The 17,199-nt window shown below is 47.9% G+C and overlaps 1 protein-coding gene across 1 annotated transcript; it reads left to right on the forward strand.

The window, feature by feature from the left end:
• The first annotated feature begins 8,849 nt into the window (after positions 1-8,849).
• Pkdrej (polycystin family receptor for egg jelly) lies at positions 8,850-15,230 on the forward strand. The gene has a single exon (XM_021183953.2). It carries the CDS (start codon positions 8,850-8,852, stop codon positions 15,225-15,227), a length of 6,378 nt encoding a protein of 2,125 aa, XP_021039612.1. The 3' UTR covers positions 15,228-15,230.
• The last annotated feature ends 1,969 nt before the right edge of the window (positions 15,231-17,199 follow it).

A 17,199-nucleotide genomic window follows, 5' to 3' on the forward strand; every position in this document is an offset into this window, starting at 1 on the left:
CAATATTTTACGTGCCTGGCCCTTTAAATGACCCTTGGCTCTCCATGGACCATCTAGCTCTTGGACTGCTGGGAACGGGAGAGGATATAAAAAGCCAGCGGAGAGTGGTGAGGAGAGAGAAGAGGATTGGGGAGGAGGTACGGGTAGGGTCCAGGAGACAGAAGAGACAGGTCAGAGAAGATAGTTGATGCAGGAAGAAAGAAGACTGTACTGGAGAAGGGAAGAGGGGAGGGGAGGGGAGGGGAGAGGAGAGGAGCGGAGAGAGGAGAAGAGGAAATAATAAGACAGTTTGAAAGTGAATTGGGCTAGCCCACTGAGAAAACAGTTGGTGACAGTTGAGCCAGGAGAAGCCTGAGCCAGAGGAGATATTATGAGCAGACCAATGAAATAAGAACCCACTAACAAAGTAACTAAAAATTAAACAACAAAAAGCAACATTGACAAAAAGCTGGGGGAGTGGGGAGTGGGGAGGTGGGAAGGGTGCTTTGCTGCCAAGACTCTTGAGTTAATTCCCCCTGCAACCTATCCTCTGATCCACACCTGCATGTATTTGTCTGACCCCCCCTTCCCATTCTCCGCCCCCCCCCAAAAAAAAAAACAAGTTAAAGAAGCCTTTAAGGAGACCAGAGAGGGCCTGGGTTTCCCTTGTCTCCTTCAGACAACAGACTGCGAATAGGCAGCAGAGGGTGTCTTTAAGACCACCGGAGATGCCACCATAATGCGGTACCCCCCCCCACACACACACACATTGAATAGCAGGAAATTCCTCAGGGCCTCTGGCCTGCACCTCCCTGCCCACAAGCGGCTGTGTGATGGTGGCTGTAGCTCTAAGGCAGAAGCAGGAGCAGGACTGTAGTGAGAAGGGACACTCCCAGTAGGTCAGAGTACAACTGGTGTCCATGTTTGCTCTAGCCTTGCCCAGGAAGGTAGGCTGGCCTAAACTCTGCAAACCCAGGGCTGACGAATCCCTAGGAAAGTTCTGGTTAACTGAGGGACCCCAGGTGAGAAGGGGGACCCTCAGGAAGTCCCAAAAGTTCTCAGGGAGGAGCCAGGTTCAGATACGTGCAGCCCACCCAATGGTATCAATCTCACAGTGCGTTTCCACTTCGGTGGCCAGAAGTACGTTGAGGAGGCAGCAAAGGTCAGAGCCGGGGCATGGAGAAGTTAGTGTGGAGCAAATTCCAAGTTTTAGTATGTATTACCTGTCAATTACTAGGGGAAAAAAGGTACCAAGCACTTCTAATCTAGGGCTCCAAGTTTTATGTCTCTCATTCTGGAGGCTGAGAGCGCAGGGTCAGGGCAACAGCATGGGGGAGGGCTTGGAGAGACCCTACTTCCAGGTCTGCAGATGGCCACAGAGTGAGAGAGAAGAATCTTTTCATGAGACCACAAACCTTGGTCTGGGTCCCTCCCCACATGCTGGTTAAAAAACAAAACCACAGCTCTCACTTCAAAGCAAATGAGAGAGTTTATTCATGAGCCAAATATGCATGACCATGACCCAGAACGCAGACTTTAGGTTGTCCCAGAAGACATGTTCTTCTGGGGGTGGGGTTACCTGAAACTATACTGAGTTACAAAACAAAGAAAGTCATAAGTCAAGGCATTTACCTAAGACATGAGTGAGGGCTGCATGTGTTGGGTTTTACAAAAAGATAAAAAGGAAAGGAATATGTTTTGGTGGATGTGTAGTCAGGTGTGGAGGAAGGGGGTGCCTCCACGGGCCCATGCTGAGGCATCCCTTCCCCCTGAGGAACCAACCACATAATGATAGTATAGTATAGAGTTTATTCAGGGCATGGGGAGTGGAATTGAGAGAGTAGGAGAGACAGAGAAAGGGAGAGAGAGAGAGAGAGAGAGAGAGAGAGAGAGAGAGAGAGAGAGAGAGAGAGAGAAGCCAGCCATGAGCATGTGGAGAGAGAGGGAGGAGGAGAATGGGTAGAAAGAAGGGGAAGGGGCGAGAGGACAGAGGGAGAGCAAGAAGGCAAGAACAAGAGAGAGAGCAGAGGGGGCAAGCAGCCCAGGCACACCTGGCAGTTGCCAGGTAACTGTGGGGCGGAGCTTAGACAAAATGCTAACAGTATGTAGGTGGGTTTATGGCAAGGTGGGAATTTTGTTGTAGGTTTCAGATGCCAGTTGATAGACATTCTTAGCTTTGGGATTGATGGAAGCAAGTGATGTCGTAAGAGTTCATTTGAAAGGTTTGGAAGAATGCTAAGTCAGACACATGAATAGGCAACACAAAGCCTTCAAAGGGGTTTTGAAAGAGCTCAAGATAATTTGTCTCTTACCAGCATTTGACTTCTCCCTTAACTGCCAAGTTCAGCGTGCACTCCTGCAGAAGCCAAAAGTCGACATTGGTGGTCTTATTCAGCCACTTTCCACTTTGGTTTTTTGAGACAGTCTCTCACTGAACCCAGGGCTCAGCGATTCAGCTGGTCCAGCAACCCTGTCCCCAAATCCTGTCTCTGCCTCGCCAGCACTGGAACTACAGGCATGCCAGGTCATGACGGCTTCTATAGGTGCTGGCGACGGGGCTGGGACCCTTGAACTGTCACAGATCTCTCCTCAAGCCCTGGCCATGAAAAGTCTGTCCTCAACATGTGGGCGGCAGCCCCTTTGGACCTACATATCAGATACATTCTGATTCATGACCGCATCAAAATTACAGGTGTGAAGTAGTGTGAAATAATGTTATTTCAACATAAGGAGTTGTATTAAAGGGTTACAGCATCAGGAAGGTTGTGGACTGGTAGTGATTCCGGTGTGACTATACAGACCTCAAGAGGACAGAGACATTCAGTCCAGGACACCTCTAAAAAACCATATTCAGATCAGGGTCACCCAATGGAAGCGGACAGTCCGTAACTGGGATGTTAATGCAGCAATCTCCCGACGTGTACCCAAGGCCGAGCCCCCTAATATAGATCTTACCAGATGTGACCAAAAGAGGCTTTGTGGTGGCCAGCCAGCACCACCGGGGCAGTGAGTGAACACAGATCTATGTTTTGATAACCCCACACCTGCTTTACTGCTCTGAGCTTGCTGTCTTGGAATTCTTCACTTTACACAAGAGAGCAGGCCCCTTCTCCACTCAGAGCCCTCAGATGGACACTAGCGTGACCTCTCCTTACAGCTCTGGTTCACCCTGTTGTCCCTCCCCCCATCACTTTCCTCCAGACTCAGTGTCTCACCTTTATCCTACTCCTTCTTTCCCTTGGGATGCTGTCCTGGAGCTGTTTGTGAAACCTGTTCCCTCATCTCATGCAGGCACCTCCTCAGAGAGGCCCCTCAGTCAATTCCTCAGACTCTTCCCCTCGATTTTCTTCACGCCTCCCCTCACGCCTGAAGTTAATCATGTTGCATCTTCAGCTTATTTTTTTTTAATATTCCAAATCTTGTTTTATTTAAGTCAATAATGCTAATTGAGAGACCTAATCAGGGGCCCAGAAACATAAGTTTAAACAAACAAACAAGTCCCAGGGTGAAACATATGGGGCCAGCTGCAGCTGCTGGGAGTTGCAGGCTCCAATAGATAACGTTTCCTGACAACCCTCCCTCTCCCTCTCCTACATGCTTTGCACTCAGGAGATCCAGGTGGCCGGGCCAGAGCTGTCTGGAGTCATGGAGCCAAAAACAAGTCAATCATTTTAAAAAGTCAACTTGTCCATAAACCTCTCACTCAATCATATAATGCCAAGACGGAGAGACCTGTGTTTTTTTCTTCTTTAAAAACCCCTTCCCCTAAACCTCATGGTTGCTCACCTAATCTGCTGCATCAGGGAAGGTTTACAGGCCTGAGCTCAAATAAACCCTCATGTAAACTGCATCAGAGTGATGGTGTCCTGGTGGTCTCTGGAGTTTCGAAATCTGGGCATAACACTAGTGAATTTGCATTTTGTGGCTTGGTTATCACGAAAACTGAATTCAACATTTAAAAACTCTTTTTTTTTTTGCCGGGTGTGGTGGCGCACGCCTTTAATCCCAGCACTCGGGAGGCAGAGGCAGGTGGATTTCTGAGTTCGAGGCCAGCCTGGTCTACAGAGTGAGTTACAGGACAGCCAGGGCTATACAGAAAAACCCTGTCTTGAAAAACCAAAAAAACCCAAAACAAACAAACAAAAACCTCTTTTTTTTAAAAACTATATTTTAAAATTTCATTTCATGTGTGAGTGTTTTGCCTGCATGTATGCATGTGTGCCATGTATGTGCTTAGTTAAGACTATAGAGGTCAGAAGAAGGCATTAGATCCCCTGGAGCTGGAGTCACAACTGACAGTGAATCACCGTGTGGGTGCTGGGAATCAAACCTGTGTCCTCTGTAAGGACAGCCAGTACTCTTCACTGCTGAGCCGTTTCTCTACGCCCTGTATTTGGATTGTTTTCTTCTAAGGCTGTGTATATATGCATATGTATGTGCCCACATGTGAATGAGAGGGCAACCCTGACTGGCATCCTCAGGAGCACCTTCTGCCTTGTTTGAGGGAGGGTTGTCGTTGACCTACAGCTCACCAACTAGGCTAGGCTGGGTGGTAAGAAAGCCCAGGATCAATCATCCTGATGCCACTTCCCCGGTGCCGGGATGACAGTCAGGTGCCACCGCACCTCGACAGCCTGTTAGAGTCTTAATACTTAAACAATGGCCCACTGAATCGTGGGGAACAACCTCTAGATCCTTTGAATAAACGCTTTAAGAAATAATGTAAAGACTTGATTCAATGGCAAAATTTCTTCTGTTTACATCCAATGACTTGCCAAATGGTGTTGGGAGCAAGTGAGAGAAACTTATTCTAAGTACTACCGTCTCATTTGCAGACTCCATTTAATCATAGGGAGAAACTAAACTTAAGGTCTCAGGCTTTCGGGGAGCGGGGGACTTCCCTGTACTGAACAGCTTCTGTTGTGAACAGTTGTCTGAGACCAGACATCTCAGGGACAACTTCTCCATCTTCCTGGCAGGGTCAAACAAGTTCATGTTTCCAGGCCTAGGAACAAACACCTATCCCATTTCTCCCAATATTATCTTAGTTGTCTGTGAACCGGTAAAGAATTTAGAAATTGCTGTTATCTAAACCAAGGTGCATGTGTTATATATATATATATATATATATATATATATATATATATATATAATATGTAATCAATTGCCTGTATGCCCTAATTAACTACATGCAGCTGGCCCGATCCTTTGTCCCCTTATCACTCTGAGTTCCAGAAGAGATGCTAGGAAGAAACTGAATTAAGAACCTTGAAGCCAAGTTGCCCAGGATTAAAACCCAGTCTCCAACCGGTACTTTCTTGCTTAACCCATAATGTCAAAATACAATTGGATAATACTACAGCGTCGCCGCCCCCCCCCCAGCTCCCTCCATACTTTGTGTTCCCATCCTTTGAAAATGTTGTACAATCTCCCTCGGGGGACGAAGTCAGAACCTGAACTGGCTGCTTTCCTGAAAGCTCAGGAAATAAAGCTTTCATTTTTTTTAAGCTTCCGTATCTGAAGTGAGTTTTCTCAGCTTCCACCCCAAACCCAACAATGGTTTCCAGAAACAATACAGCAAGGACTCCGGGTTGATGGTCAAACAACACATAAAGATTTCAGCTTCTATTTATCCCTAAGGCGGAAGACCCTGAGTGCATCCCCCTTCTTACAAAGCAAATGGAGTAGGAGGTTTCTGTCTTTGCAGATCACTCAGATAGTGTCTCAGTGTTACTGTCTCTCATGGCAAGCAAGTTTTCTATAGGCAATCAAGCAAACCGGGTTCCAATAGAGCATATATTTAAGTTATCACCCTTGGGCTGGAGAGATGGCTCAGCAGTGAAGAGCACTGACTGCTCTTCCAGAGGTCCCCAGTTCAATTCCCAGCATCCACATGGTAGCTCACAACCATCTGTAATGGGATTCGATGCCCTCTTCTGGCATCTGAAGACAGCAATAGTGTACACACAAACATAAAATAAATGAATAACTTTAAAAAGTTCTCACCAGTGGTGTACATTAGTAAATGAAGGGGATGAACTTTTCCGGGTGTAAGTCAGATAAACGCCCACAGTTATGATCTAGCTCACGATTTCATTCCCTAATTGATGGCAGTGGGTCACGTGCCCCTCCACCCCCAAATGCATCTCACTGTTCTCCATTGTTGGCCTCTTCCTCAGCATCTGGGAAACAGAGGCAGAAGGCTCCAATGTTCGATGGCCTAATTAATGTTGCTCACCCTCACTCTCATGGGATCTCCCTGAGAATTGAGACCAAGGCTGTAGGAAAACGCTGGTGTCCAAACGTTATCGGAGAGTGTTAACTGAATTAAGGAAGCACACAAAAGAGTGAGCCAGTGAGAGGGGTTAAAGGTGCTTATTACCCAACCCGACAGCCTGAGTTTGATCCCCTGAACCCCCATGATGGAGAGAGAGAGAACTCGCTCCTGCAAGTTGTCCTCTCTCCAAAGTATGCACTGTGGTGAATATCTACCCTCATACACAAATAAATTATGCAGAGAAAAAAAGGGAAACCCTTAATAGTCAATACTAATACTTATCAAAAATAGCACATAGATGGTGATGGTTTAAAAACTTCAACTAAAAGCCAATAGTGATGGCAAAAAACAAACCTCTATTAAACATGGCAAAGCAATAATGCGAGAGATGCTCACATAGGAAGGAAGCACAAGTGGCTCTGTTGGCTGCTTAGCTAAAACAGACTTGAGACAAAGTTTGTTACCAGATAGACACATTTCATAGTGACATGAAGGGCAATCTATCAAGAAGACATCGGCCCAAAGACACATATAGTCGTCAACCGACAGAGTCCCAAGAATGCGCAGTGAGAAATGTCAGAAGGGAAGTTTGAACCAGAACTTTGCACTGCCTAGGTAGGAGATTAAACTTCACCTGGAGATTATAACACTAGTCAAAATCTCAGGAAGGACATGGAAGATGGAAGTACCACTACCAACCATCTGCATTTGATCAGGCTCTCTAAGGTGTGATATTATAATTTAAGTTAGACTTGGTAGTGCAAGCCTACTCAGCAGGCACATCAACTGGTTCAAGACCAGCCTGAGAAACTTAGCAAGACTCTGTCTCAAAATTAAAAGAGATTATAAAAATATAACCTTTTTAAAAAAAAGACTGAGAAATAGATTTCAGTGGTAGAGGGTCTGAAGGAGGTCTTAGGATGAACCCTAACGACAGCACACACCTTCCTTTGAAGTTCACACAGAATGTATAACAAGAAGGACTCCAGGGTGGCCATTAAGGCAAGTCATGAATAAAAATGACTAGAAATCATTCTGGACCTATTCTCTAATCATAGCATTGTTAATTAGAGATCAATAAGCACAAGATTTCTTTTTTTTTAAAATGTATTTATTCTATGTATGAGTACACTGGTGTGTCAGACACACCAGAAGAGGGCATCAGATCCCATTACAGATGGTTGTGAGCCACCATGTGGTTGCTGGGATTTGAACTCAGGACCTCTGGAAGAGCAGCCAGGGCTCTTAACCGCTGAGCCACCTCTCCAGCGCCACAAGAGTTCCACATGAACTCCAAATGCTTGTAACTCCCACCACCCTTGGGAATATACGGGCACACACAACATACTGGGAGAATTAGCAATATTTTAAAGGAAAGGTGGCCCAAAATACAATAAGCGTGTAGGATGTACTTAAATACTGTATAGTAGGGACTTTATAGTTTTAAACACAGTAGGAGGAGAAGGAAGAAGGAAGAAGAAGAGGAAGAGGAGGAAGAAGAGGAGAAGGAGGAGGAGGACTAGGAGGAAAGGCTCCATCTTTGAGCCAAAATGTCAAGTTAGGAAGCTAGAGCCTCGGCTGCAGCTCAGGCCATCATTCCTGGAGACCCAAGGTTTGATCTTCTGTAACCTTCTCCCTTCTAAACTACACAGTTCTTTTTAGCTAGGTTCAGTAGTACACGCCTGTGATCTACCACCTAAGAGGCTGAAGCTGAAGAATCTCCAGTTGACACAGTCTAAAGCAAGCAAGCAAGCAAACAAACAAACAAACAAACAATACATTTAAAAGTGAAGGAAAGGGAAAAACCAAACCAAAGCAATACCAACCAACCCAAACCTAACCAACAACGCCCCCACCCCGCGCGCCCCCCTCCTCCAAACAACCAAGTGTCAGATATCCCTGCACTGGGCTGAGGGGGCTGGCAAGGCCCTCCAGACTTCATTATTTTGGAACCGGTTTTCCCGTGGGAGAGGAATTTCTGCTAAGAAGTTTTCTTGGTGTGTCCAGTTTTAAAAAGAAGAAAAGAAGGGGGTGGGGCGGCGGAGCACGGGATTAACCTCGTTTAGCAAGGCCTGATCCTGGAGTGGCTCCATCAGCATGGGAAGAAAGAGGTGGTTGGAAACAGTCTTGAGCCCCTCTGCCGCCTAGTGTATAGTGACCTACCTTGCACCTACCTTCCTGGAGATGCTGCTGTCCTTAACATGCCGTGTCCTCCTTGGTCCTGAGAATCCCCACTTCTCTGGAAACCCACTGTTCTGTGACTTCCCACGTTCTCCTTGTGTGTGGTTCTCCTTGGTCCTGAGATCCTTGATGACCCTGAGAGCCCACTGTTCCTGGGAACTCACTGCCCTTTGGGACCCACCGCCCCTGGGAACATACTGTCCCTTAAACTCACTAGCCCTGGGAACCCCACTGTCCCTGAGAGTGTACTGTCCCCGAGAGAACCCACATCTCGGGTGAACCACCTTATTCCGGAGTGGCGGAGCACGCTGCCCCTGCCCCGCGGCGAGCTGCGCGCCCATCTCCTCCCGGTACGCTCGCGGCCCAGCCCAGCGTCGCGGCCGTTGCGCCCGGCAGCTCCTGGCGGGGAGCCATGTGGCCGGGCCCCGCGCTGCTACTCCTGGGCCTGGGCCTGGGTCTAGGCAGCCAGCCGCCACCCACCGGCCCTCGCGGGCTGCCGGGCGTGCTCAGGGGCGCCCCGGGGTTGGGGCAGGGCGCGGAGAGCAGCGTCCGGGGCGGTGACACCGGTGGCCTGTCCCCGCGTGCAGCCCCGCGCCACGCCAGCCCTACGCCGCCCCGTAGGTGTCCCTCGGGCGCAGCTGCACGCGTCCCCCTGAAAGTCAACTCTTCGGACCCCGTAGCCTCCAAGGCTAACGTGTCCTGCCAGACGGCCCCCTGTATCATGCAGCTAGTGAAGATCAACAGGAAGGACCAGAACGCTCCCCTTATCCTGAGCAGAGACGAGGAAGCCACCCTCAATATCACTGTGCGTTGGTACTGTCCTGATGCCTTGGTCATTCGCAAGAGCTGGGTGTACTTTTCGGTGGCCTCTGTGAATGACACCCCTGATTGGAACCGACCTGTGCTCTTGCCGCAGGTGGCAGTGTCTAAGAGTTTCTCCCTCCACATCCCCAAATATGCCCTGCCTTACGGAGTGTATGTGTTTAACTTTACGCTGTCCATCTTCAGGTGGGACCTCGCCTGGCCCACGGTGACAGGCTCGGATATCATCTACATTTGGGTTAAAAAGCGCCCCCTGAAGGCTGTTCTTCTTGGAGCCCCCAGAGTAACCATGAAGTTCTCCGATGAATTGACTCTGAATGGAAGCGTGTCCTACGACCCAGAGGCAGACATCCCCACATGGGGACTCCAGTTTTTTTGGTATTGTACCACAAATCCAAGATACTATAGTGGCAACTATGTATTAGTGATCAACCAGGCTGTCTGCCACCCAGAGCAGGATTCACTGAACTGGCCTTGGGCAGTGGGCTCTGTACTAACCATTCCACCAAAAACTCTTAGGGGCAATGGTGTGTATTACTTCAGAATGGTGGTACAGAAGCAAAACAGAACTGCATTTTCTGATAAAACTGTACACGTGCTCCAGGGGCTTCAGCCCAAGGCGCACATTTCCTGCATTGAAAATTGTGGCCGCACGTTAGCTGTGTCAGATAGATTTTCTCTGTTTCTGAATTGCCCAAGTTGTGGCCGCCAGGATTTGTATAGCTGGTCCATTTTGTCTCTAACGGGCCATGAAGTGATGTTTGACTGGGCAGGGCAAGCAATCACCAGGAGGAATGGACCTTATTTGTCCATAAAAGCTTTTGCCTTTAGGAATTTTTTGGAAAATAGGGTTTGGGTTTCTCTGATTCTGAAATCTTGGAGTGGTGTGACCACGACCTTGAGACATCCCGTTGTCATTAACCATGGCCCTCAAGCTGGCAAATGCAAGATAAATCCAGCTAGTGGGATTTCCATGGTTACTAAATTTGCTGTTGAATGTAGTGATTTTAAGGATGAGAATCTTCCCCTTAGGTATAAAATAATAGTATCTGAGTTGGACAGCATTGGCGCAATCAGTTCCGTAGAAGAGAATACACTGGGTTCCGTGGTGTATTCAGGGACAGAGCCTACAACACCAGCCTTCTTTCTCCCTGTCGGTATGGTGACAGATCAGTACAATGTGAGGCTCTATGTTCAGGTCTATGACTCCTTAGGGACATTTTCTCAAGTGACTTTGCAAGCGACTGTGACGGCACCTACTATCAGGGACTCCTCAGAGGATGTTTTACAACAGCTGCTCAACGTCACCATGGAACCGACATCACCGTTGTCTACCTTGCTTCAAAAGCAGGACTGGCTAGAGGCTGGCTACTTAATCTATGTGGTGATTTCTGTCTTGCATAACATAAAAGGGGAGCAGGAACTTCAAGATGACAGAGCCCGTCTCCTGGAGCACCTCGTCAAACAGTCTCTCACGTTTGCTATGAACACAGCAGATGAGATCGGCCAGTCAGTGATGGTGATTACCAAATTAACCCAGAAAGCCTCTGACTTGAGTCAAGCGGATTTAGAGGCCACCTCATTCCGGCTTAAGCAAGCAAGCCAAGACCTACAAGCATACCAGCAGAGACACAAGCACCTTCACTCCTGGCAGGTTGAAGTTGTGGGCACTGGCATCCTAACCAGTCTGTCTAACCTTCTTAAGCTGATTAATCCCTACTATACGTTACAAGATCCTTTGTTTGTAGTAGAATCACTATCAGACACAATACTGGCTAACAAGGTTCCGGGGAGCAAGACCACTGCACTGAGGACCAGTAACTTTAACATGTATGTGGAGAAAGTTGAAAACTGGAATGTTTTTAAGGCCTTCAGAAATGATTCACTCTGTCCAAACTGCCTCCGTGCAACACTGAATGCAAGCACGGTCCCCGAGCTACCCCCAAAGGCTCTGATTTCTATGATGTTTTGTGAGTTCACAGAGGACCCCTTTCCTTGGTTGACTTACCCGGAAAACATTTCTGTAGATGTGGTTGGGTTCAGAATGACTGGAGTCGCAGATAACAATCAGGTCATAGAGATCACACCCGACATAGCAGAAGTGTACCTGGCCAGAAAAGATTTGACCCCTTCGAGTTTTAACCTTACAGTGGGACCCGGCATTAAAAGTGATGGGTTCTCAAAGGTGACAACAGGTGGAATTAGCTTTGAGGTGGACAGCAGGTGGACTGGGGAGCTACTCATTCACATTGTCACAAATGTGACAGTGTTGTTTGAGGCCTTGGTATATGAAGGCCATCAGCTCACACCCACCAATCTGATGGCCACTTTCCTTGTTCCTCATGACATCCCTCCCATTGTCAAGTGGAGTGGCCTGTTTGACCCAACCTGTTCAGTCAAGGAGGCCCGCGTGGTTTGTCTGTCATCATCCCTGCTTCGAAGTATAGCTCAGCGCAGATTTTCATTCAAGTATAACATATCCATGGTCTTGCAGGCATCCCGTTTTGTCCTGAAGCCCACTGACAAGCTAGTGAGAATTGCTCTCTTTATGGTTCACTGTTTGGACATGTATGGGATCCAGAGTGATTGGCAACAAAGTACCTGCGTGCTGGGTGAGAAGACCACGTGGAAAACAGTACACTGTATCTGTAGGAATGGAAGGCGGAGCCGGCGGCAGCTGACTTCTGTGAAGCATCATCTGCACACCCACTTTGTGACTGCTAAGGTAATTGTGGTCCCTAACCCCGTGGATCGGAGGCTAGCGATCCTTAGTAACCTTACCCAAAACCCTGCGACCTTCCTGGCCGTGCTTTTCATTATGATCTTGTATGCAATTCTGGCTTTCTGGGCCTTGCACAGGGATGTGATAGATCTGTATTTTCGGGACAGTGTGGTGATACTGACCGATAATGATCCTTTTGATACCCTATGCTATCTAGTAACCATCTTTACTGGGAGTCGCTGGGGGTCTGGAACCAGAGCCAATGTTTTTATCCAGCTTATGGGAACGGAGAGTACCAGTGATGTTCACTGTTTAAGCCATCCATATTTTAAAACCCTATACCGAGGAAGTATCAATACTTTCCTCCTGACCACAAAAAACGACTTGGGGGACATCCATTCCATCCGAGTGTGGCATGACAATTCGGGCGAAGCACCTAGCTGGTACCTAAGTCGAATCAAAGTAGAAAATCTCTTCAGCAAGCGCATTTGGCTTTTTGTGTGCCGGAGGTGGCTCTCTGTGGACACCACTTTGGATGCAACGTTTTCTGTCACCAACCCAGATGAGCCTCTGAAAAGGACAGACTTCTTCATGATTGATGTGAGGGATAAGCTTCGGAAGAACCACATGTGGATCTCCATTTTCACGGAAATTGTCCCCAAACCATTCAACAGGCTCCAGAGGCTGTCCTGCTGCTTGGCCATGCTGCTAAGCTCTCTTGTTTGCAATATCATGTTTTTTAACTTGAACCAAAAGGAGCACAGTGAGTCCAGACACATGCACCTTATCAGGTCAATGCTGATAGGCATCGAGAGCGTCGTAATCACAATCCCCGTGCAATTACTGATAACTTTTTTCTTCACCTATTCCCAGAAGAATCTTAAAGTGAATCTAGACAAAGTGGCACCCCAGAAGCACCCCCTTTTGTCAGAGGAAGGTCTGTCCTGGAAAGAGCGATTGCACAAATGGCATGAATATGAAATGAAGGCTCTCCCCAGGAGAGCTGCTGTGTCCACCTCTGCTCCCAAGGAGAAGGAAGCCTTTGAAACCTCACAGAAGCATGAGAAAGCAGACACCCAAATGTCCAACAAGAACAGCAGTAACAATAACCTAGAAGCCAGTGAAGGTGTCCCTCCGAAACCTTCCTCTTCCCAAACGCATACTACTGAGTCTGTTCAAAAGAAGACCCAGATTATCCTGCCCAGGTGGTGTGTTTATATAGCCTGGTTTTTGGTGTTCGCCACTTCCGGTATATCGTCATTCTTTATTGTATTTTACGGCCTGACTTACGGCTATGCCAAGTCAATAGAGTGGCTCTTTGCGTCGTTCTGTTCCTTCTGTCAGTCTGTGTTCCTCGTACAACCATGCAATATTCTCCTGAGGTCAGGCACCAGGAGCTACAAGCCCAAGTACTGTAAGAACCTCTCGTGGTCCAGCAAGTACCATTACTCAGAAATCAGGCTGCAGGGGCTGACGATGACACAGGAGGAGATGGAGCAGCTTCATGAGGACATCGCCTACGTCCGAAGCTTGAGCATGTACCAGCCCATCACTGAGGACAAAATCCAGATCCTCAGGCGGGAGAACAGGATCCGGAAGAGGTCCTACTTGTTCCTGAGCTACCTCGTGACTCACTTCATATTCCTGACCCTTCTCCTGTTGCTCATTTTCTCACTGCGCCACAACGACAGCTTCTACTATAACCAGTTTATTCGCCATCGGTTCTCGGTGGATCTCGCCACTGTGATGAAGCTGGGAGATATCTACACCTGGCTCCACGGAGTGTTCCTCCCTTTGTTACACAATGGCCCAAACCCAACATTCCTTCCAGACAGCTCTTCTAAAATCCTTGGCCTTCCACTCATGAGGCAAGTGAGGGCCAGACCTAGCAACAAGACGTGTCTGTTGGCCAAGAAGTTTGTACAGAGCAGCGTTGCAGGGGAAATCCATTGTCACCCACGGTACGGCATTGACCCAGAAGACACACAACACTATTCCAGTGTCTGGAGTAAGGCTGGCAAGCAGTCAACAGACAAAGCTAGCAATGGGTTTACTTATAAGCCTCCGGGGAAAAGATGGGTGTATCATTCCTATGGAGTACTAAACACCTATAGATCTGGAGGTTATGCGTTCTACTTCTTTCCAGGACAGCAGATGTTTAACTCCACAGTGAGGCTCAAGGAACTCGAAGGAAAGAATTGGCTGGATGAGTTGACATGGGCCGTGATTGTGGAACTGACCACTCTGAATCCAGACACCAGTTTGATGTGTAGCATTTCGGTTGTATTCGAAGTCTCTCCCTTAGGGGTTGTCAACTCTAGCCTCTCTGTGTACTCCTTCTCGCTGGCTGACTTCAACAGAAAAACCTCGTCAGAAATCTACCTCTACGCCGCCATTCTTATTTTCTTTTGTGCCTATGTTGTGGACGAGGGCTACATCATCAGGCAAGAGAGGGCTTCCTACATAAGGAGCGTGTACAACCTGCTCAACTTCTCTCTCAAGTGCATGTTCGCTCTCCTGATAGTGCTTTTCTTCTGGAAGTACCTCCTGGCCACCAAAATGGTCCAGCTTTACCTCGCTGACCCTGAAGCCTTCGTCCCCTTCCATGCCGTTTCTCGGGTTGATCACTTCATGAGAATCATCTTGGCTTTCCTGTTGTTTCTGACCATACTGAAGACACTCAGATATTCCAGGTTCTTCTATAATGTGCGCCTGGCTCAGAAGGCCATCCAGGCTGCCCTTCCTGGCATCTGCCACACGGCTTTGGTGGTGTCTATATATTCCTTCATGTACGTAGCTTTTGGGTACTTGGTGTTCGGTCAGCATGAATGGAATTACAGCAATATGATTCACGCCACCCAGACCATCTTCTCCTACTGCGTGTCAGCCTTTCAGAACACAGAATTTTCCGGCAACAAGGTTCTCGGGGTCCTGTTTCTGTCGTCTTTCATGTTGGTGATGATCTGTATCTTCATCAACTTGTTTCAGGCAGTGATTCTGTCTGCCTATGATGAGATGAAGCAGCCTGTGTACGAGGAGCCGTCTGATGAGGCCGAGGCTGTAACCTATCTGTGCAACAGGCTAAAATCCGGGTTTGACTTTCTCACCACCCGATCTAGAGACAAAGACCAATCCAACTTCTTCGTCGACATGCTCTATGGGCAGCCGGAGAAGAATACTCGCCGGTTCCTGGGACTGAAGGCCAGAAATATCAACGGGAAGAAAATGATTTACCTTGTTGTCTGACTAATGACGGTCGGGAGGGCCACAAGCAAAGAGTGTTCCAAACATGACTTATGTTTCTCAAGGGGACTAAAGAGTGCCTGATGGCTCAGTAAAGCTCACCTCCACATCTGAAGTATTCCCACGCTGGGCCCTGCTCTTGGGAACAAGAACATGAACAGAAAGGCATATCAGGGGAGAGAAGTGGACGGTAAGGTGGGACTTGCTCTGGATGGGATTTTGTGACTCCTGGTCCAGAGGCAGCGCTCCTTTTGTGGGAGCTTGCAGCAGTGGGGAAGAGTAGCAGCCGCTCACTTTGAGACCCAAAGCTGGCAAGGTCCCATCATGGATTAAGCCACAGCTCAGCAGCCTCTAAACAGAAACAGACTGGTCAGCCTCCCTGGAAGTCTCCTCTGCAGACCATGCCTGGGAAACCTCTCTTCAAGTCCTCCTGCAGGCCAGGGCTAGAGGGGATCCGGTGGGGGTAGTTCCAGAACTTGCTTTAAGAGTTTGAGAATGCAGAGATGAGAGAGAGCAGGGGACAAGGACCTGAAGTGTCCCGTCGCACTTTAACTCCCTCAGGGTGTGCATCACCAATGCACCTGCACAAAGGTTCATGCTCAAATACGGTGCACATTCTATGCACTGAGTATAGCAATGTGTCTGATGACTCGGGAATTTGGCTATTGCATTTGTGACTTGATGGATTATTTAGGTGTAAGGAAACACAGTTTACAGTCCAAGAACAAGGGCTGACAGTTGTTACCTTGTTACTCAGAAGCACGTGCCTTGATGTTGACGCCACTTTTAAGTTTTATATGAATTAAATTTGAGATTTCTTCTATGGCCTGTGCAGTGATTTCTGTGTAAGGGATCAAAGACATATTTGTGGCTGCCTTCAACATGGAGGGTTATCAGCCTCCTCCGATAACCTTTTTTTTTTTTTTTTAAACAAGAGATTTATTTTTATTTGTTTGTTTTGAGACAGGATTTCTCTTTGTGTATTCCTGGCTGTCGTGGGACCAGACTTGCTCTGTAGGTCAGGCTGGCCTCTAACTCATAGAGATCTGCCTACCTCTGCCTACTGAATGCTGAGAACCAAAGACATGTACCACCACCACCTGGCTCTTGGATAGGCTTTTAAGACTCACCTGGATAACATTATATACTTTTGTTTGTTTGTTTGTTTGTTTGTTTGTTTGTTTGTTTGTTTCTTTCTTCCTTCCTTCCTTCCTTCCTTCCTTTCCTCTCTCTCTCTCTCTCTCTCTCTCTCTCTCTCTCTCTCTCTCTCTCTCTCTTTCTTTCTTTTGAAACAGGACCTCACTATGTAGCTCTGGTTGGTTTGGAGCTTGCTATGTAGACCAGGCTAGCCTTGAACTCATGGAGTCTTGTCTGCCTCTGCTTCCCCCGATGGCTGGGATTAAAGGCTTGCATCACCATACTCAGCTTTATTTTAAAGTTTGTTCTTGGACAACTGCATACAAGTATACAATATATCTGGAATCTACCCACTCCTCCCGCATTTCCCCAACACTTCCTCTTCCCACGTTCATGCTGGCAACACCCTCTCCTTCTTCGTCCAGAGTCTGTCCTAGAAGTATATGGGTTTAGGACCCATGACCAACGTACCAGTGGCCATACCCCCAAAGAAATGATTCCTCCTTTCCGAATAGCCATCAATCCCCAATAACTCCTCCAATAGGGTGGAGCCACATGAGTCCCTCCCCATCCATGCTGTAATGTTACCTGGCTTGGTCTTATGTACGTTTGTATAAGTAACCACAGCTGCCGTGAACTCATGAGGCCAACGGCCATGACACGCCCAGAACACAGCACTGTATAAATGCCCCACCCGTTCTGCTGAGAGGTTCCTTGAGCTGGGGGTGGGGATGATAAGGATGTCCCACTGAGCTGAGCACTCAGTAGTCCAGCTGTTTTGCGTTGTGCTGAACACTGCTAATGGCTTCGTTATAGAATCCCTCTTGCTGCTTAAATT

Source organism: Mus caroli, unplaced genomic scaffold (genome assembly GCF_978045245.1).
Source record: "Mus caroli unplaced genomic scaffold, Mus_caroli_1 scaffold_16, whole genome shotgun sequence".
Taxonomy (NCBI): Eukaryota; Metazoa; Chordata; class Mammalia; order Rodentia; family Muridae; genus Mus; species Mus caroli.

Excerpts from the sequence above, each read along its gene's own strand:
- Pkdrej (XM_021183953.2), top strand. The coding sequence starts at position 8,850 with ATGTGGCCGGGCCCCGCGCTGCTACTCCTGGGCCTGGGCCTGGGTCTA.